Below are 20,541 nucleotides of genomic sequence, written 5' to 3' on the forward strand. Positions count from 1 at the left end.
ACAGGCTGCTTCCTAGGGGGGTGCGTGTGTGGGAGAAAAAAAAATTTAGTAGTTAACCACTGAACTGCTCTGTCTCCAAATAACACCCTGGTGCACAAGAAATAAAATCTTTCCAAAAATTTGTTTTCTCTTCTTATATTGTTAAAATGCAGAGTCTGATCACGGGGAAACTAAACAAAAAATATTGTATGTGACTTACTTTAGCTGCGATGGAGCTGGGAAGTTGAGCAAATTATGGACGCTGAGCGTTGGAGCGATGGGGGTCTGTCGGCCCCGCCACCCCGTGCAACGGCAGTTGCTGCGAATAAAATGTTGCGCAATTATTTTGAAGTTTCTCATTCATTTCTTCCTTTTTTTGCTGTAATATTATTTAAAAGTGTGTAATTTGTGGAATTTATATAATTCAAAGTATAGAACATCGCTATGCTCAAAATTATGGGCCTCATATATGCGACATATTCTACAATCAAACAGTGTTTTTGCTGTTATTACACTATATACACACATTGTATATACCCATGTACGTATGTATTCACCATAACGATCCACTATGTTGGTATGGTGAGCTCAAAAAACATGAGTGAGCTGCCACACCCTGCCAGTCCTCCCTCCCTCCTCCAACACATTACTCGCCAACATTCCTCCTCCCAAAATACTGTTATTGTGTTTATTACACTATTTACACACGTTATGTATAAGTATGTACATATTTTATTCATGTACATACGTACATACTTGCCATCTCCTCACCTCTCTCTCTTGCCTACTTAATGCTCTTGCTTCCCTCATCTCATCACAATCGACTTTATAATGGTCCAGGACGGATCGAAATGTCGTCGTCTATTCAATTTCCAGTGTGTGGTTTGGTCAACAATGAAATCTTCATGCAAGATCTTATAAAGAAAACCCCTAGAACGAGTTTTGCAGATACGAAAGAGTTTAAGGTGAGTAGGGGATGGTTTGAGAAATTTTGAAAAAAGACGTGGTATTCATAGTGTTGTGAGGCATGGTGAGGGTGCCAGCTCAGACAAAGTAGGGGCTGAAAGATTTGTTCGTGATTTTAAAGATTTTGTAGATACTGTATTGATGGATATATTCCACAACAAGTGTTTAATTGTGAGGAGACATGGCTATTCTGGAAAAAATTGCCGAAGAGGACATACATTACCCAAGAGGAGACGTCACTGCCCGGACACAAGCTAACTTGGGCTAACTTGTGTCAGGATAGGCTAACTCTTGTGCTGTGTGGCGATTTGAAAATTAAACCCTTGCTCGTGTATCATTCCGAAAATCCAAGAGTTTTAAAAAATATATAACGTGCAGAAAAACTGTGATGTTGAGTGGTTTGCTCTGAAATATACATAAACATTGCCTCATGTGTGGTTATACTTTTCCCCATTTTAAGGTATACTTTATGAGACTGGTTCTGTTAATAATTTCATACACATATATTAAAGTAATCAAATTATCATCATGAGTCGCTTGCCTACAATATGGTATTTTTCTAAAGTTAAGCTTGGTCCCAAAAATCACATTGGCATTTGTAGTTAAATATGTTTGAAATTAAAATTAGTGGTGTAAAATGATGCTTGTATTTTATGAGATCTATGGTAAAATATACAATTAATACTATAAACAGAAATTACATTTTGAGAATTATAAGCAATTGCTGAGATAGCAGACATCTGCAAATCTCAGAGCCTCTCGTACACTTCGTATCTGTATTGTATATCACCTTCTTGCTGAACCTCTTTTGCAACTTCTGGATCTCTGAAAGAGTAAGAAATACTGTACAGTTTACAACAGATTTTTAAGGCCAGAGATCTGGCAAATAAGTTCTAATAAGCAAATTAAAAGGCAAGAATCTCCTTACATTTAAATAATTACCAAGGCAAAGTGCTAAGCCAATATAACTATATAGCACTAGCTTTATTACAAAATATCAGAGAATTACTAGAGATCATTCTGGATCTCAAAATGAGTGCACTAAGACACATGATGGGTGATGTCAAGAAAGTTTTTTTTTTTTTTTATCAAGAGAATGTAGAGTATTGGAGCAGTGGCAAAGAAATATATAAATTATCCTGAAAATCAGGACAGTGAACTACAGTATGACTAAAAATTGAATAAAACATACCAATTCTAAGAGTATGATGCAGTTCTACATTCTATTAATTGCCCTTTAGCAATTTTGTCTGGCTGATACATAACCTTCGCAAAGACGTTCTCAACTAACTACTTTGTTTTAAAAGGAAGGCCATGGGGACTGGTCACAACTATTGGTACATCATTTTTTACTTTTAGTATCTAACCATCTATCTTTATAATGGTTGTGTATGTATCATATTATGAATGATTAGAAACCTAATAAACTGGCTTTTGAGAGATGGAAAGGGTATGAATGGCTTCTTCAGCAGTGGTATCTGCTATTTTATTGAGGGCAACTATCAATATGGCTGCGTACCCAACAAACTCAAATATCTTATACTTGCTAAAGATGAGATACAGCCAATATTGAATTTTGATAACTGGAATAAGAAAGTATAAAAGAATCATGGTCATTAAAGCACTCAAAACTACAACAAGAATCACTTGCCAAGTCATGAAATGTAATTTTCAGATTATGTTAAATTTGTATAAATTTCAGATGTAAAAATACTCATCTGTGGGGATAGCCAGCATGTAAGTATTGTATCATGAAAACCCCAATGTTGAATAAGGAAACACCTCTTTCTGGTGGATCCAAGATGGCTTCCAGTTAACTACTCTGGATAGTCCAAACCTACAAAATTGCACCAGGCCCTTGTGAGTCACCAAGAGCCTACCAGAGACCGGCCCATGAATCATTGGACCAGGATTCAGCAAACTGGGCAAGCCACCCCTCTCTCCACTTTCCCATCAAAAGAGCGAATTGAAAAAGGGCCGGTGTGAACCACGTCCAACAGTATCCTTTCTATGAGGCACAAGAGCGCCACCAACAAGAAGAGGCATTGACAGCGGGAGGCGCACATGACTAAGAATCTGGCTCCAACAAGGGGCCTAGCCCGACCATCAGCAGGCAAGACCCCAGCTCTACAGGACTGCTTCTGAAAGTGAGGATAAGAACCCTGAGAACACTTGATGAGAGCAGCTGGCAAGACGCTTTTGCCAAAGACAAAAACTGTAACAACATCCTCTGCAAAGAGGAGAAGTGAAAAGGGAATGGCAGACAAATTGACTAAGGACCAAGCCAATTCTAATGACGGGCAAGATGGCAGGGCAAAACGTGGTAACAGCTTCCTGGAGCATAGGCGCAAACAGCTTGGGCAAAGCCACTCAAGCCACCACGGTGAGTAAGAAGGCACCTGCCTTGTTACTAGACCCAGATTTGAGCGAATTAATGTCCTCATGGAGCCAGTCAGAATAGCTCTGGCCCTTGTGTAGCAAGGGCCGGAAAATGGACGATTGTGGCCAAGTGCAAACGAGCCCACAAGTCATCCAATACAAAGCCCAGTGACACCAAAGGTAACAGGGCATGAAGCTGCATCAACCCCAATTCCTTGGAAAGAGTGGTAGCAAGCAGTCGTTAAGTGACTGAAGAGGTGCCACACAAAAACACCTGAAACAGTCAAAACCTCATGCCACTTTTTTACCTAATCTACATTAACTTCAATGCTGTTGCCACCCATGCTTGGACACCAATGTGGTTCTGGTTTAAAGACCTCCTAGAACCTATTGTCGAGTTCTGCAAGCACTTCTTTGTCTTTCTCAGAAAGTGTGCCTCCCTGTCCCTGAAGTCTAATCACATGGTCTCATACCATTGTTTTTCTCCATATATGACTGCAACAGCTTAGGCTGACTCTTTGTTTTTGCAGAAATGTCATTCTGAAACTGTTGCTCTGCTATCCTACTGATTCTTGTGTTCTCATTCTTGGCCCTCTCTAGTACCTCCCTATTTACCTCTGTACCCATGTCCCTGTACTTTTTCAGTGCCTTTTCTGTCTTCTTTCTTCGCTTTTTCTTCCTTAAACTGTTGAACCATGGGTTTGCTGTTCTTCTTTCGTCGACTTCCTTCCAAGAGGTATGAACTGTTCTGTTGCTTCTTTGCAGTTATGAGTTCCATCATCTAATTTGGCAACTTTCCTTCCATTTCAGTCTCCCACTGAACCTCCTGCAGATAATCCCCAACCTTCCTGTAGTCTCCTCTTCAATATTCTCCCTCCCTCTCTTGCTAATTGCCCTTTTTCTAACACTCCTTTTAGTTCTACAATGTAAACAAACATGATAATGCAGTGGTCACTAGCTCCTAGTCGTACCTAAATTGTAAGTTCCTGAGACCCAGAACTTCAAGAACAAGAGGTCATAGATTTAAACTAACGAAACAAAGCTGCCAGAGAAATATAAGACAATTCACTTTTGTAAACAGAGTGGTAGATGGTTGGAACAAGTTAGGTGAGAAGGTGGTGGAGGCCAAAACCATCTGTAATTTCAAAGCGTTATATGACAGAGTGCTGGGAAGACGGGACACCATGAGCATAGCTCTCATCCTGTAACTACACTTAGGTAATTACACACACACACACACTCATTCCCCTGGTCTCTATGCTCCTCACCTCTCTCTTGCCTATTTATTGCCCTGCATCAACTCCCTTATCACAATCGACTTGAGAATGGTCCAGAACGGACCGTAACGTCGTCGTCCCTTCACCTTCTAGTGTGTGGTCTGGTCAGCATATGCTCACCAGTCTGATTATTGCCCACTTTTTTGCTGGGTCTGATTATCCTCCTCCTGCCTTGGCCTCACATCTTGTATGTTATGCTGAAGTTTAGGCCTGGGGCTAGGTGTTGAAACCAGTTAGACCATTCTGTATTATATGCACAGCAAGTGGACCATTTGCTTTATTGAAACATAACCCTAGGTTTAGACTGAGGGCTGATGATACTGTACTTTTAAAAGAAAATAAATTTGACTTACTCAACAAGCTTGAATTTACTGGAATCAAATGATGGAAGGAATGTATCGCATTCAAAATTCTTTAATACTTGAGTTAGATAGACACGGTGAAGATGATCCGACTCCATAGCCATCTGGAAAATTCAATAAGAAAAAATACTGTAGCATAGCTAAAATATAAACAAAATTCACATTTTAGATCATAAAATCATAAGCCACATCATGATCTTCATTACCAACCTGTTTTAAAGTTTCAGTGGACTGGAAAAATCAGCCAGTGGGAGATGATCTCTGAGCTCATGCCTCCCCACCCTTTGAAAGTAGGATTTGAGGTGATGATCATGACATGGTTCATGAAGTTAAACCATATTTTACTAAATTACACACTTAGCTGAACAATGGAGTCCGCACGACAGAGGCGACCCGAAACAACTACAGTAGTCAAGTGACTTTGACTGCATCAGCATACGAACTGACAGCTCAGACCCCTGGAGGTGATGAGCATCTTCCTTCTTTTCCCCAAACGATTGGGAAAGGTGGGGCAAATGTGCTCATGCTAGTTTCGAAAGATTCAGTCATTTGCTTGCATACAAAGAAATCACATTAACATGATGCATTAATGAGAAAATCACTGCTGTATCCTCCTCACGGCTCCTACAGATTTTTCTTGTTTGTGTACATAGTTGTGAGTTCATTAGGCAGGCTGTGAGGTTGCTCTCTTGAACCCAGTAGTGAATTCATTAACTTTCTGGATGCCTTTCCTGGTAAGTAGCGAAATGTCACCACGTGAGGGAAAGGGGGGGCCCCAGGGTCTGGTCCCTGGTAGCCTAAGAACCCTATGGCTGATGTGACCTGGTAGATGGAAACCATTTCAGTGTATAGCCTAAGGGAGTCACAAGGGACCCCCTTAGGGAGTCACAAGGGGCTCCCTTCCCCAACTCCCCAAAAGAAACCACAGACCCTAGTCTGGCAGCCTCCACGAGAGCCTCACAATCAGGGAATGGAGCAACATGAACTGGAAGCCGCCAGTTTCATAATGATGCAAAGCGGTCCACTTGGGATAAATGAATGTCTTGCATTGCCAACAGGAGAAAGCATCATGAATGGTCATCTTCATGGTGATGGGACGAAAATGAGATGCTGTCCAGCCAGAATGTTGGACATGTCCCAAACATGGACTGCATGGTGAGCCAAACCCAGATAGTCCAAAAGATGAGCTACCTGAAGAATCTGCTGGGAGACAAAGTAACCCCAGAGCATGCCAGATTGCTGCAAACTCGCACACCATTCCTGCTGTAGGATCAGAACTTCGCTTCTTAAAAGAACCCTGCTTCTTTTGGGTTTGGGTCGACTTCTTCCACTTGGTTGATGTCTGAGGTCCCATCCTCCTCTGGCGTGCAGACACTCTGTCTGCCATCGTCTATGCTACTATGATCAATTTCGATATTGGAATTACATATATTCATGATTGGAGTAATGGTAAAAAAAAAAAAAAATATGAAACATAAATTAAACTATTAACTATTCAGCACATGTATGGAGCCCACATCTCAAAAAACAAATTGGTAAGCTAAAAAAAGTGTAAAGACATGCTAGTACAATATTTCAAAGGTCTTAATCTCACCTTATATATTGAGGACCCACCAATAGCCCAGATGGTCTCCACCTGCAGATCAGAAGTGAGAGCCTCTTGTAATGCCTCTTCAAAACTGCTGCAAGTAATGCTGCCAGCAAAATGAGTAGGGTCATTCCTGCACACAGAAATATTTGGTAATAAATGTAACAGAAATAAATCAAATAATTGTATTTGTTAACAAAACTCACATGTCTTCATACAATAAAGGTTGTAAATATTTCAATAGTTGTGCTTGGAACAGCTAAGCCATATAGAGTTTTTGGGCAAGCAACAATGATAGACTTAACCCCCCTACCGCTCTGGAATGAGGTTAGACTTAACCTCGGCATGTGGCATTTGATTTAGACCCATACTTGTGTATGCACAAAAAAATTAAAAGCAAAAAGATAATTTTCCCTTACAGAGTGATTAATTTGGATGGAAAATTCTGTATATGAAAAAGTGGAATAAACCTAATATTTCATTGAAGTTAAGTTTGTGCATTGAACAAATTCTTCATGTGGCAATATTGGGACTGATTAAACGTACTAAAAATGTATTCTCTAGAGTGCAGGTGAGAGAGATGCATAATAATTTACACATGGTAAATATTAGAGGGACCGGTTCCGAATCTTCACATGAAAATAACATTACATGAAACCAGTAGGAATGACAGGATGTGCAAAATAGCCCCATTAAAATGCAGAAGTGCAATAGGTATGCTAAGAAAGAACTACCGTATCAACATCAAAGGCCTAAGACTTTTCAACACACTCCCTACTACACATAAGAGGCATAACTGGCCGGCCCCTCTCGGTGTTCGAGAGAGGCCGGCCAGATAAATGCCTCCAAAAGATACCTGATCAACCAGGCTGTGAGCAGCCACGTCCAAGAGTGGGTTGACCAGACGACCAACCAGGAGACCTGGTCAGAAACCGAGCCACGGGGACGTTGATCCTCGGAAACACCACAAAGTAGCCGTAAGGTAAGGTAAGGTAAGTGTGTAGACAGTGTGTTGAGAGAACCCTAACCTGGATGTGTTGACAGTTCTGGGTAGATAATAGCTCTGGGTAAAGATTCATCAAACATTTACACATCTATCTACAAATCTGAACATCTTTTCTCAACATACTTCAGCCACGTTATTGTGACTCATCGCCTGCATCTTTTCTCAATATTTGGCAGCTTTGTTTACATTTAATTAACAGTTTACGAGCAACGGAACTACCCAATCAAATGTTATTTGTTATAAACAGCCTCCTAGTGCTTTAGAGCTCAAACTGTTTAATAAATGTAAACAAAACCGCCAAAGATTGAAAAAAGATGTACGGGTTCATAAGTAGATGCATTAATACTTGTTGAATTCTGGCTCTGGTGTGCAGTGTGCTAGGTGTACCCTTGCCCAGGTGTGTAGAGACAGTGAACAGTATCCCTGGTGTGTAGAATGTATGTTGGGATAGACCCTAGTCCTGGTGTGGCAAGGAACTGTAGGGGGTTGCTCAGAAATACTTACCCTTGGGTTCTTCTGCCTAACAACAAAAGGAACCTTAACTTAATGATAATGAACAGATGTTTCAAGTTCAAATTAAACAAAATTATGCTTTCTTAAGATATTGCATGGGAACAGAAAAGTAAAATGATATACAGTATATACAATATTGGTTACATTACTCAATCTCAAAAGCAGCCATGCTCATTTGTTTAAACTTAAACATTTCAAGTTTCATGTCAATACAATGAGGCATTTTTAATATGAGTGGAAACTTGCCAAACTAAAAGTATGATAAACTAAACAAAACCATGAACAGTCCCTGTTGGAAGCACCTACCCACTGTACAGTGACATAGTGAAGTTATTAACATGTTATTAACACATTACAGCACACACAACTTATTTCCACAGATTAAAACCAGTTAACATACTTTGCTTGTGATGTTAGGACAACATTAATACGACCAGGAAGAGGTCGGAACTTTGCTGGAATAGACTCCCATGTCTTTCGTCCCATCACAACCATATTTTGCTTCTCTGGAAAACTTGTACGTTTTGTCAAGCGGCTGAAGTGCTTCATCTCTTCTCTAAGGAATTAAATTAAAAACAATTAATTACTGTAGTATAAAACTTACTCGGGTCTATATGAAAACTGAAAATTCATCTTCATTATTTTATATCAAACTTCATGAGGTGAAAAAGGCACTTGTCTAGATAACAGATGGAGAGTGTACGGGGTATATAATTCTATGGGAGGATTAGTGCTGAAATTTGAGGATGGTTTTATTTAATCATAAATTATTTGTAGAAGAATAATGTCTGGTGGCACTCCAGATTCTGTTATACGGGAGAAGAAAAAGAGGACAGATTCAAACTGAGGAAACAAAGCTACCAAAAAAATGTTAGTACGTTTACTTTGCAAACAAAGTGGTAGATGGTAGGAACAGGTTAACAGATGGTAGTGAAGGCCAAAACCATCAGTAGTTTCAAAGTGTCATATACTAAAGAGTACAGTAATAGGAAGACAGAACACCACAAGCATAGTTCTCACCCAGTAACTACACTTTGGTAATTATCTTCATTAAGGCAAATCTGTCACACTTACAAGAGGTATTTCTGTTCTTTTAGACTGCTCTCTGGGATTCTCTAGTATAATTATATTAGATATGTTTTTCCATTTTAGGTGCCTCAAGTTGAAATCAACAAGCAAAATGATGTTTGGGGCTGGGTTTGAGAGGTTTTCTATGCAGTATTCTATTTTCATAAGTTGGTCTCTAAACTGCTGAGGATTTGCATATGGTGATTTATATACATGGACAATTATCACATTGAAAATATCTTTTTTGATTATCAGCACTTCCACAATATCTTTTGTGTGGGGTTAGCAGTTCGATGCAAACGAGCGTCTTTGATGTACAGGCTGACCCCACCCTGTAACTTATGTTTCCTGTTACATCTGAGTTTCAATTAAAGCTGCAAAACATTGCATTTGCCTCATTTAGGAGGTCGGTTATACAGTAAAGTGTTATTTGTTTGCGTGTTTTGATACTGTACCTTTTATGTTGGGACATGATAAATAATTCATTGTTTCGAGGGGGCAGGAAGCCAGAGTGTATTGTTATGGTAATCTCTTGCCTAGCAGTAGATCCTGCCTGTCTCTTTACCGCCTATTCATCAACGTATCTGCATGCTCCAACATCAACGACAACAACAATAAGTGCTCAAACGTATGGGAATCTAGATACGCCACCTCCCCCGTCCACCCTCCAGTATCCAAGACACCACCACACCTGCTGTCTCGGCAGGGGACCAGACGCCACCTGCTAATGACCGTTCTTCTGCCGGCCGATAGTTATACTGTACCTACAGAATTCGCGCCAGTTATGATGTCACGCCCCGTATAAAAGCGCTTGCCAGCATCCAGCTCAACAGACTACCCTTCAAGTGCTCTCAAATGTAACATCTACTCTCGCTTCCCGGGGTGACGGTAGATGCGTACAAGTTTTGTATAAAGAATTTACTTGCACCCTTGTTATTAATGTAAATTTCACTTGTATATATTTCTCTTTTTGATCTTGTGTAAAGCCAAGTGACTAAGGTTTTTTTCATTAATTATTAATTATTATTTCGGTGTAATATTAAAGTCATTTTTGTTATATTAAATGTTTGAAGTTTTTATTCTCTGGTTTTTACCCACAACTCTCACACAGTAGGGGACCCGAGCAGCCTTATTTACTTTTTTTTTTTTTATTACTGTGCGATGGGCACAACACCTGCCCAAATAGCCACTGCTCTATTCCAGATTTTCATCACAGTATTCATACACGTTAGGCTTATATCGAGGCCCCCCGCCCCCAGGTCGAATTACTTACCCTGCCCAGGATGCAACCCCGCAGATTCTCCAGTGGATAAGGTTATCTTGAGATGATTTCGGGGCTTAGTGTCCCCGCGGCGCGGTCCTTGACCAGGCCTCCACACCCAGGAAGCAGCCCGTGACAGCTGACTAATTCCCAGGTACCTATTTACTGCTAGGTAACAGGGGCATCAGGGTGAAAGAAACTGCCCATTGTTTCTCGCCGGCACCCGGGACCACAGGATCACGCGTCTAGTGTTCTGTCCACTCAGCCACTGGCTCCCAAATGCCGGTGTACAGTACAGCATACAGTACAGTATCTAAGCAACAGGAAACGGTGAATAACTGTGAAAGGGGTGAAATCAGAGTGGCGAGATATCACCAGTGGAGTCCCACAGGGCTCTGTACTTAGACCCACCCTGTTTTATATATACGCATACGATCTTCCAGAGGGTATAGACTCATTCCTCTTAGTGTTTGCTGATGATGCAAAAATTACAAGAATCAAGACAGATGAAGATAAAGACAGGAACTAGAAGACGACTTGAACAAACTGGAGGAATGGTCTAGAAAATGGCTACTAAAAGTTTAACTAAGGAAAGTTTAATGTAATGAAAATAAGCAAAGGGAGCAGGAAGCTGAACACAAGGTACCATCTGAAAGGTGAAATCCTGCAAGAGTCCAATAGAGAAAGAGATCTGGAAGTTGATATCACACAGAACCTGTACCCAGAAGCTCACATCAAAAGGATATCATCAGTGGTATATGCTAGATTGGCCAACATAAGAACTGCCTTTAGAAACTTGTGTAAGGAATTGTTCAAGCCCTTGTATACCACTTATGTCAGACCAATCCTGAAGTACTGTATGCAGCTCTAGCCTGGAGTTCATACCTAGTTAAACACAAGGTAATTACTTTGTGCTTACCTTACGTAATTACACTTGGGTAATTACAAGGCAAATTTAGAGAATATTCTGAGGTATGCCACCACACTAGTCCCAGAACTGAGAGGTATGAGCTACGAGGAATGGCTACGGGAGCTAAACCTCATGTCCCTGGAAGACATGATCACTACTTACAAAATTATCAGGGTAATTGACAGGGTGGACAAAGGAAACTATTTAGCATGGGTGGAACACGAACATGGGGGACACAGGTGGAAACTTAGTACCCAAATGAGCCACAGAGACATTAAAAAGAATTTGTTTCGGTATCATAGCACAGTAATTAACAAATGGAATACGTTAGGCAGTCATGTGGTGGAGGCAGACTCCATACACGGTTTCATATGTAGATTTGATAAGAGCCCAATAGTCTCCTGAACCTGTACACCAGTTGAGAGGAGAGACCAAAAGAGCCAAAGCTCAACCCCCACAAGCACAACTAGGCGTGTACAAGCTGACTAACTCGTGAGTACCTACTTACTGCTAGATGAACAGAGGCATTAAGTGAAAGGAAATGTGCCCAACCATTTCTGTCCTGCCCAGGATTCGAACCCGGAATTCTCGATTGTGCTTTGAGAACGAACCCAACTGTACTGTACTACCAGGACCCTTAAAATACAAAAGATATCATATTTATGGAATTGCTGAACCAACCTCTTGGTAAATATTGTAATTTGACTGTAATATCCTATTCAAGATAAGGAGGATGAAATCACATTACATCTTATAAGTATCATCACTTTGTCTTGTTTTATCAATGTTATATTAACTTAAGATGTAGAAATTCCTCATTATACATTGTTAAAGAATATTGTATTATTTCATGTATTACAGTATTCTTTGTCAGCTTTAGAAATTTCTTATAATACTTTAAAAATGTCCATTCTTTTTGTAGGAATTATATGTTACCTACTATTGTCAGGGCTGGACTTAGGAGCTATGAGGTTCAATTAGCAACATTTTTAGTGGGAGGCCCCCCAGACTCACAGCCAAGGTCTGTTTTAGTTAAATGATTAAAAAATATTTTTTTTATTAAAACATTTAAAATGTAAATGTAACAGCATTGTTGGAAACAAATTATATTTTTTAGATTTCTTAAAACTTTTATTATAAATAGTTATCTTTCTTTCATACATGTAAACATACAAATTCAATTCAAGCTTTGATGGCAAGTCACAATACCATGTCAGCTCTATTACACCAACTCACTGGAAAAATACAATAAAGTAAATAAACAAAATGTTGCGATCACTTTAAAAATACATTGTTAAAAAAAAAAAAGTTGAATGTAACAAAATGCCAATTTCTGGGCAAGCCCCGTTGGTTCCCTAAAGCTAATTTCTAAGTGTCATACTACTATGTGCCATCAGTCATGGAATTCTATTAGCCTGCCAGAGACCATAAGCCAGAAGCTGGCCTCCTCTAGAGGCATAGGGAGTGGTGGCACTTATGGTAAATTACTGTACAAGTTTCTGCATTGAAAAAAAAAAAAAAAAAAAAAAAAAATGCTAAAGTCCAATACCCTTCCTTGTATATTATATTATAGATATTTATATCAATTTCTGATGGATGAAATATTACACCTAATTACATTTTCCTTTCTGGCAGAATTCAAGGAAAATATCTAATAATCATGAATGAAGAAAAATACTAGAAATTGTTTCAAGGTTAATATTTTGAATACAGTGGAACCTCTATTAACGAGTTTAATCCGTTCTGGCACCGAGCTCGTTACCTGGAAAACTCGTCTTTGGAAACAAATTTCCCCATTTAAAATAAAGGAAATAAATTTAATCCGTTCCACTCCCAAAAACATCCATACTTGTATGACTTTTTTTATGTAAATATAATATTGCACATTTAAATATAAATGTTTTGTTGTAGTGTTTTAATATTTACTTTACCTTATGAAGAGTAGTTGCTGGCTTGAGGGAGACGATGGAGAGGTGGGAAGGAGGAGAAGGGTTATGGTGTGGAAGGAGAATCCACCTCTGAGTCAGGCGGACTCTCTGTTCTTGGGAATTTCACCCAAATTTCATTTCAAATGTCACACAAGGATGCGTTAGACCAGCACCAAATAAAAAACTACGTTGATTACACTCGTTGTGTCAACAATATAATAGTCTTACCACGAAGATACAATACAATGCCGTTTTCTCAAATAGGCAATGTGGTTATTAAAGAAAACAGAAATTTCATGGCAAACATTTATACAATCCCCAAGTCGATCGGATAAGAATTGGATTTTATATAAATATTTGCTCAAATGACGCTTGAGCGTGGTGTTTGGGTGCATTCAAGAGAAAAAAAGTGTGTTACGTTCAAGCGACATATACCTGCGAAAGTGATAACACTTTCATAAAGTGTTATCACAAAGTGATAAATTAATTAAACATTTTCACACACCGGGTTGTCACTGCTTTATCAGGACAGCTTTTCCAAGAATGCGTTCACCTTTTCAAACATTCCAAACACTTCCCTGATCTCAGTGGAAGAGGCAGCATCCTCCCTTACCTCCTCATTCCCTTACTAATGTGTAAATTGTTGATGAGGACCTGCCATACTTCCTTGTGAGATCAATCACACAGACACCACACTCATGCTTTGCTATAATTTCCTTCTTTAAATCCACAGTAATTGTCTTTCTTCCTCTTGACAACACTATCTTTAGCAAGCAGCTTCTTTGGAGACATCATGTGTCACAAATTGTAGTCGCAAAACCACTAAAAACCCAAAGAAAAGCTCAAATAAATCCATAGGGATGCTTGTCGTGTGAGATACAACAACAACACTGGCGTCGGAGGCGTCCGAGAATTTGCGAGAACCCGCGAGACGCTAGGAAGCGCCATGTGGTTTCACTCGTTAATAGAGGCGAGCTCGTCAATAGAGACAAATTTGCTGCGAGTGGCTTGCTCGTTACTGGAAAAACTCGTTAATAGAGCCACTCGTTAATAGAGGTTCCACTGTATATATTTTTGAGCATGATAGTGCTACATGCTCTAAAACTTTAATCATGAATTTCTTTTGTATAATAACAAGCAAGTAAGTAATTATCAAAAGACGGCACCAAGCCGGAAAGGCTATGTAGTGCCATCAAATGTGCGGAATAATCATAGGGCGCTAAATATCACTAAGGTTGCCAATATGAGAACAAATGCATAAGGCGAACGATATCAAAAGTATCCGATTCGCCAAGAATTCTATTGAGGGACAAGTGACCACAAGGGACGGTCGGAATGTATAATAAGGTTTATCGTTTTATTAGATGATAACAGCCAGAGTTATGAAATCTTGGTAATTATAGGGATTTATAAGTAAAATTCCAATTTCTTTACATCACATGACATAAGCCGGATTTACACCAAATGAACCCAAATTCTTCACGAGCCATCATCTAAGGGTTTGGCTTCAGAGACCGGCAATTTTACATTATGCCAGGCATATATCAATGCAACCAACAGTATTAATATTTATAAAAAAAACTACCATCATCCTCTGCCTACAGTGGGGAAGAATGTATGTGGGTAAGTTTAGTCAACAGACATGGTGAGGCCTGATTCAACTAGTAGTAGTTAAGGAACAAAGGAAGAGTATGATGGGAAGGTACGGCACTGGGTGAAAGTGGCAGGGTTTGAGGTGTTGGTACAGCTTGGGTATAGGCAATAGACAAAGCACCTGCTTACAAAAAGAGAACATAGTAAGAAAAAAAATAAAAAATTCAGGCATTCTGTTAAGTGCCCACAAGTTAATTGTATGTGGCCAATATGTAACCTATTTAGACATTTCCTGCTTTCTGTTTCAGTGACAGAACAGTCAAAAGGATAGGTCACATTTTATAGTACTATACATAATTTGGTATATGCAATAGCTAACCCCGTCTCTCCAACAATTGAAACCATAAAGTTTCATGCCAACCTTGTATTTCAGAGTTCTTTATCACTGTGATATCTGTAACTGAAGTTTTAATGCTAATACCAATGCTTACAGAATGAGAATAGTGTACATAATAAATGGCTAAATCAGCTATTAGTCTTAAATCAAGAATGTAACAATTAGAATGTTAAACTGTTACAAGAATGTAACAACTCTTGTATATATATATATAAAAAAATAGGGGAAAAAATATTCAATCCAAGTCCATTGAATGTGATTTTCAATGAACTATAGTAATGTGACCTCTAAAATAAATAAATACATCCACAAATGCTATTTTAGGATTACTATAGCCTCAATTTCACCGAGTATTTTCCCAAGTTTGTATATTTTGAATTAAAGTAACCTTATCCAAGGTGAAAGAATGAATAATAACTGAAAATCAGAAAGGGATTACATATCTACAATAAAAAAATGGGCTTTAAGTCTAAGTGACAAGTCTATTCAAAGCTTCTTAATTAAAAATACAAAGAAATAGTACGAGTATCATATGGGAAAAGAGCAAATACCATTGCTACACCACCAAGCTGTGAATAAAGATTACCATCAAATGCAAGTTGCAATCTTAAACAATTTACCAAGCTGCTTCCAAATTAAGACCAAAATTGCTACATCTTTTGTGCAAGACCAAAAGATCTATACTAGTCATGACCACAGAACTATTTAACTTTAAACTTGATGCATTAAAAGTAATTATTGATCTAACAGGAAAATCCTGTTAATGAATCTTAAGCAGCATATATTACCAACCTAGTTTGGAGCCAACTGCACAGAAATAACAGTACACATTATCTACTATTTAAGGTTGAATGACCTAAATCATAATACCATATTAAATTTAGCTTCAAGTATTAAATGATGATGCATTCATTTTTAACAATAAATCTAAATATAACAATCAAGATATTAAATTTATTATAATAATCAGTTTTATTGAGAAAGACTATCCCATAAACCTTACCTGATCTAGTTATCAAATTATCCTTATAATTTAAAAAAAAATTGAAAATACTGTATCTCTATAACTACCAAGTCTCTTATTTCATAACATTTTACAAACATATTATAAAAATTATTATAAAAACATACAATTGCTAAAAATTTTGGGAAAAATTTTCAGAACCATAATTATTGCATTTACAGTATTTAATAAATCACAATCTTTCAAAACCAAGACAATTATTATTATACCTGTATTTAATTATATTTACAGGCAAACCTAAACCCAATCCTAAGGAAAAAATTTACTTTCCACCTTTGGACAAAGTTCTAATCAAACAATTTTATTCAGATTAGCCCTTTCAAACATCAATAGGCCTATTCAAATTTCTTCATTTACATTGATGAACAATTACATTTGTCTTTAATTTTTACATGTTTTATGTCATACACTCAAACCACTAAAATATGATGATCAAGTCTATTAAGTTTTAAAGTGCATAATTTTAACTTTCATTTAGCTTCCACATAGTTCTTGGTTATTTGCGTTACTTGTCAGACACCGAGTATTGAAAAAATGGCAATATAGGTATATATATTATATTATATTATATATATATATATATATATATATATATATATATAGTATATTTTTTTTAGATATTTACTTCTTGTCTGTCTTGTTTAACTTTAAATACTTGATTGAATGACTGATAGAAAATTAAAACAAAATTGGAAATTGTATTTTTTTTCCATCAGTATAAATTAAGAAAACATATTTATGTTTCAAAAATGCCTGGCAATAGTAAGAACAAGACATGTATAGTATAAGGGAAAATAATGAACATTATCACACACACACCATACTTGTATTGCCAGCGATGACCATCAAGCATACACATATAAACCCTCAAGATATGCAGTTTAAATAGCAATGAAAACCATTACACAAAATAATGTAATGGCACAAGTCTTTATATACAGTACACTGATACTACAATATATTTATGATACTTTTGAACTAGATAAATTATAACAATTCACAGTATTTTTTTTTTTTTTACAGTACTTAGTCATCAGTATTGACAATAGCTTAAACCTTATCATCTGCATGCTTTTGGTTAATTGCTATGTTTGCAATACAAAAACTGGAAGATTTTTACCCCCCCCCCCTCCCCCACTTATACAGTATAGATTTCTTTTTTTTTACCATCAATGAATCTCTAAGTTGATGAACAGTGAACTGTATATCTTTAACCCCTGCAATGCACACCTGTTTTGGGCAAAAATTTCATGGTGTAGTTGTTAAGGACATATTTTTGTCGTTTTGATGAATGTTCAGCTAATGTTCATATTAAAATGTTTCCAAACTCAACCATTTTCATTTCAAATCACAAAGAGCGATGAAAACATTAAAAAACATTAAAATATGGCCTTATTAAAAACAAATCACAACCATCAGAATGCCTTAAGATGCTATGCACAGTGGTTAAAGTACATATGTATACCTATGCTAACTTCACTGAAAATTTTATGAACATAAGATGTAACATGTGACTCATTACAAGATGAATCAAAAAGAAATTAATTCTTAATTTAACCTACCCAGCAATATTTTGAGATCTTAATGAACCAGTATCTTTACACTGTACAATACTATGTAATACCTGCCTCCATTTTTTGGTAAATTGTAGTGGTACCACTACACTGCACTGACATGTAACACTAGTTACATGTAAGTTTTACTTTAGCCTTGGCTATATTAACAATATTTAATTTTATATGAAAATATACAACAGCCATAATTTATTTGGTAAATAAACAAAAATAACATTTGTCTGAAGGATTGGATTAAAAATTGTATGGAAATTTTTTCTCTTTTATAATGGTTTAAGCACAAGAGAAGAACACTACCCATCTATTTATTTAGCATGCTGCTGGAGGGATAGACAATCCAAAAAGAAGATCTGCTCTTGAATTCATAAAATAGACAACAAGCAGTGATAGCAAGAGGGAAGCTACTCCACCACACACTAGACCAACTTCCTCTGCCACTGAAGGCTTCAAGAAGATCATAGCCTTGGTTAACTGCCATCCACTCTCTGTCCATGTAGAATACTCGCCAGACTGCCAGTCATAATCATCTATCAGGAATGCAGGACTCATAGCCTCCGTCTTCCTCACTGTTGACATGATGCATGTTCCATTTTTTAGGGAGGAGAAATAGTACAACTGGTTAACTTGGTAGAAATTGTCTGCCTTGCAATCTGTTTTGTTTAGTGCCACTTCCTTGCCTAAAATACTGGCAAAAATCCAGTGAGTGAGTAATGTTCTATCACTCTCACCTTCCTTGACAGCTGACATACAACTTGGCAGGCTTGTTGTTAAAGAAATCTGGCGACAACTTATCTCCATAGTCACGAAACATTTGACAACTTACATTCTTCATGTAGCAATACAGGAGGTCATTTGTCAGTTTTTCATCTATACTGATGTTTTTTGTGTGTCCAGTGAGGAGCGTGTAGAGGGTTTCTGCCAGCAAGCTTGCAACCCGACTGATGTGGTTGTGGTATACATCAGTTTCCTCACTTGTATTTTCAGACATGTAGTTTACATTGCGATAATCATCAAATATGCTCTCATAGTAAGGATTCTTAAACTTATCTTTGTGATCAGTAATAACTACACCAGATATATTAACCCTCTTCAGAAAACTTTGGAAGGATGCAGGTGGTAGTGGCACATCTTTATCAGCTCTCTCAAGCTGTAGGTTACCAGACTTGTTAGCTAATGACTCCAAGAGATTCACCAAAGCTTCTGTCTCATTTCCAACAACAGGGTCAGAATTGGAGATGGGATCAGTGTGGAGAAACAGCTGACTTCCTGAAGCTGTCATTCCTTGACCAACCTGAGCTAACTCAATGAAGTAGTCAATGTGTGTGAAGTTGACTTGTGACATCTGGTCAGGTTTGTCAACTTGATATTTGAAAGGAAACTCTCCCTTTTCCATGTTCCAGACCATACGTGATGATCCAATGTAACCCCAAGTTTCTCCTTGGAATATTACAAACAGTACATTTTTGTCATTCTCTGAACTTAATATGTCATCCTTTAGCTCATTGAGTGCATTAGCAGCAGCCATGAGGACCACTAACCCTGACACAGCAGAATTTGCACCAGGAGAAATATTATCAAACATTGTGGCTGCATCCATTCTGGTAGCGACAACTATAACAGACTTATCAGGAATAACTTCTGAGCTATTCATGGGCTTAACTGTACCCCAAATGTTATAGTCATAAAGTGGGTCACAGAAGTTGACTGGCTGGAACACCGATGCTGCAATGGCTCGCCGTCTCACACACACTTCTGTATTGGTGGTTCCAAACATGTTTGACTTCAATTCCATGCAACATAGAGGCCACGATCGGGGTTCCTCATCATCACCAGGCTTATTAAAATCCTCATAATAGTTCTTAATATTTTGGATCGATGTCTGGTTGTCTACCAAAAAGATTGGGAAATTCCACGACATATACAGAAGTGAATTACCATTAGGGTTCCAAGGATTATTCCAGCAATGGTCAGCATACTTAGAGGTGGAGGAGTTACTGTAGAGACCAAGCCAGTGGTTGGGACACTGTGACTCACCAGAGAAGTTACTGGTCATCCCAGGATCGTAGTCTTGTGGCAACATGACCACCACGCCTGACACCTTACCAGAATGTTGAGCCTGCTGCAGCACCTCTGGGATAAGGAAGCGAGGAGTGAAGGCCAGGATATATGGGTGATGAGGACCCTTGTTGTACACCCACTCCAGGTCAGACATATTCTCCACGACGTGCAACACACCAATATTCCCAGAGAACTTGGAGGTGCAGCCAATCTCCTGAGTTCCATTGAACCTCTTGAAGCAGGCCATGTCTCCCTGGATATCCTGATAGATCTTATGCTTTACTCTGTCTCCGTTTACGGTCATGATAAGTCCAATAAAGACGAAAATTGTGGCCTGCAATCGGCCAGCCACTACCTTAACAGCCGCCATGTTTGTTGACTAATCAAGAGACGCATCTGGTAAATAACATAGAGTAAACATATCCAAAAATTCAGAAACAACCGTCCATTATAAAGAAAACGGCCACATATTTAATCTCCAATGACATATTACCCCTAATCCTAGTCAAGTATGCCAAGTTTACCTACTGCAGATAGTAATTATCAAAAATATCAACAAGCCGGGAAGACTGTAGCTGTCCGTAGATTTACCCAAAGCCACCCAAAACTACCTAATATTACCCAAAGCTTCCAAGGATTACATAAGTAATGAAGAAAT

At 38.2% G+C, this 20,541-nt stretch overlaps 2 protein-coding genes across 6 annotated transcripts in view; both read right to left on the bottom strand.

Moving 5' to 3' along the window:
* Positions 1 to 20,541, bottom strand: part of Dhfr (dihydrofolate reductase) — a 30,520-nt gene that overhangs the window by 7,550 nt on the left and 2,429 nt on the right. For 2 of the 5 annotated variants that reach the window (XR_011224188.1, XR_011224190.1), the window contains exons 2-6: positions 8,471 to 8,626; positions 6,558 to 6,684; positions 4,955 to 5,067; positions 1,647 to 1,770; positions 200 to 298 (exon numbers count right to left, since the gene is read on the bottom strand). Coding sequence is in view for 2 of the 5 variants with exons in the window: in XM_045770518.2 (XP_045626474.1) it covers positions 1,695 to 1,770; positions 4,955 to 5,067; positions 6,558 to 6,684; positions 8,471 to 8,626 (472 nt within the window). In the remaining 3 variants the exon portion in view is untranslated. Of the gene's footprint in view, positions 1 to 199; positions 299 to 1,646; positions 1,771 to 4,954; positions 5,068 to 6,557; positions 6,685 to 8,470; positions 8,627 to 10,411; positions 11,838 to 20,541 lie in introns of those variants that run through there. The other 3 variants (XR_011224189.1, XM_069311766.1, XM_045770518.2) reach the window with 3 other exon arrangements.
* Nct (Nicastrin) lies at positions 17,404 to 20,508 on the bottom strand. Its single transcript, XM_045770517.2, is given in 2 exon segments — positions 17,404 to 18,563; positions 18,565 to 20,508. Coding segments are annotated over 2 exon segments (2,118 nt in total). The 5' UTR covers positions 20,254 to 20,508; the 3' UTR covers positions 17,404 to 18,134.

The sequence above is a fragment of the Procambarus clarkii genome, chromosome 70 (genome assembly GCF_040958095.1).
Source record: "Procambarus clarkii isolate CNS0578487 chromosome 70, FALCON_Pclarkii_2.0, whole genome shotgun sequence".
NCBI classification, from domain to species: Eukaryota; Metazoa; Arthropoda; class Malacostraca; order Decapoda; family Cambaridae; genus Procambarus; species Procambarus clarkii.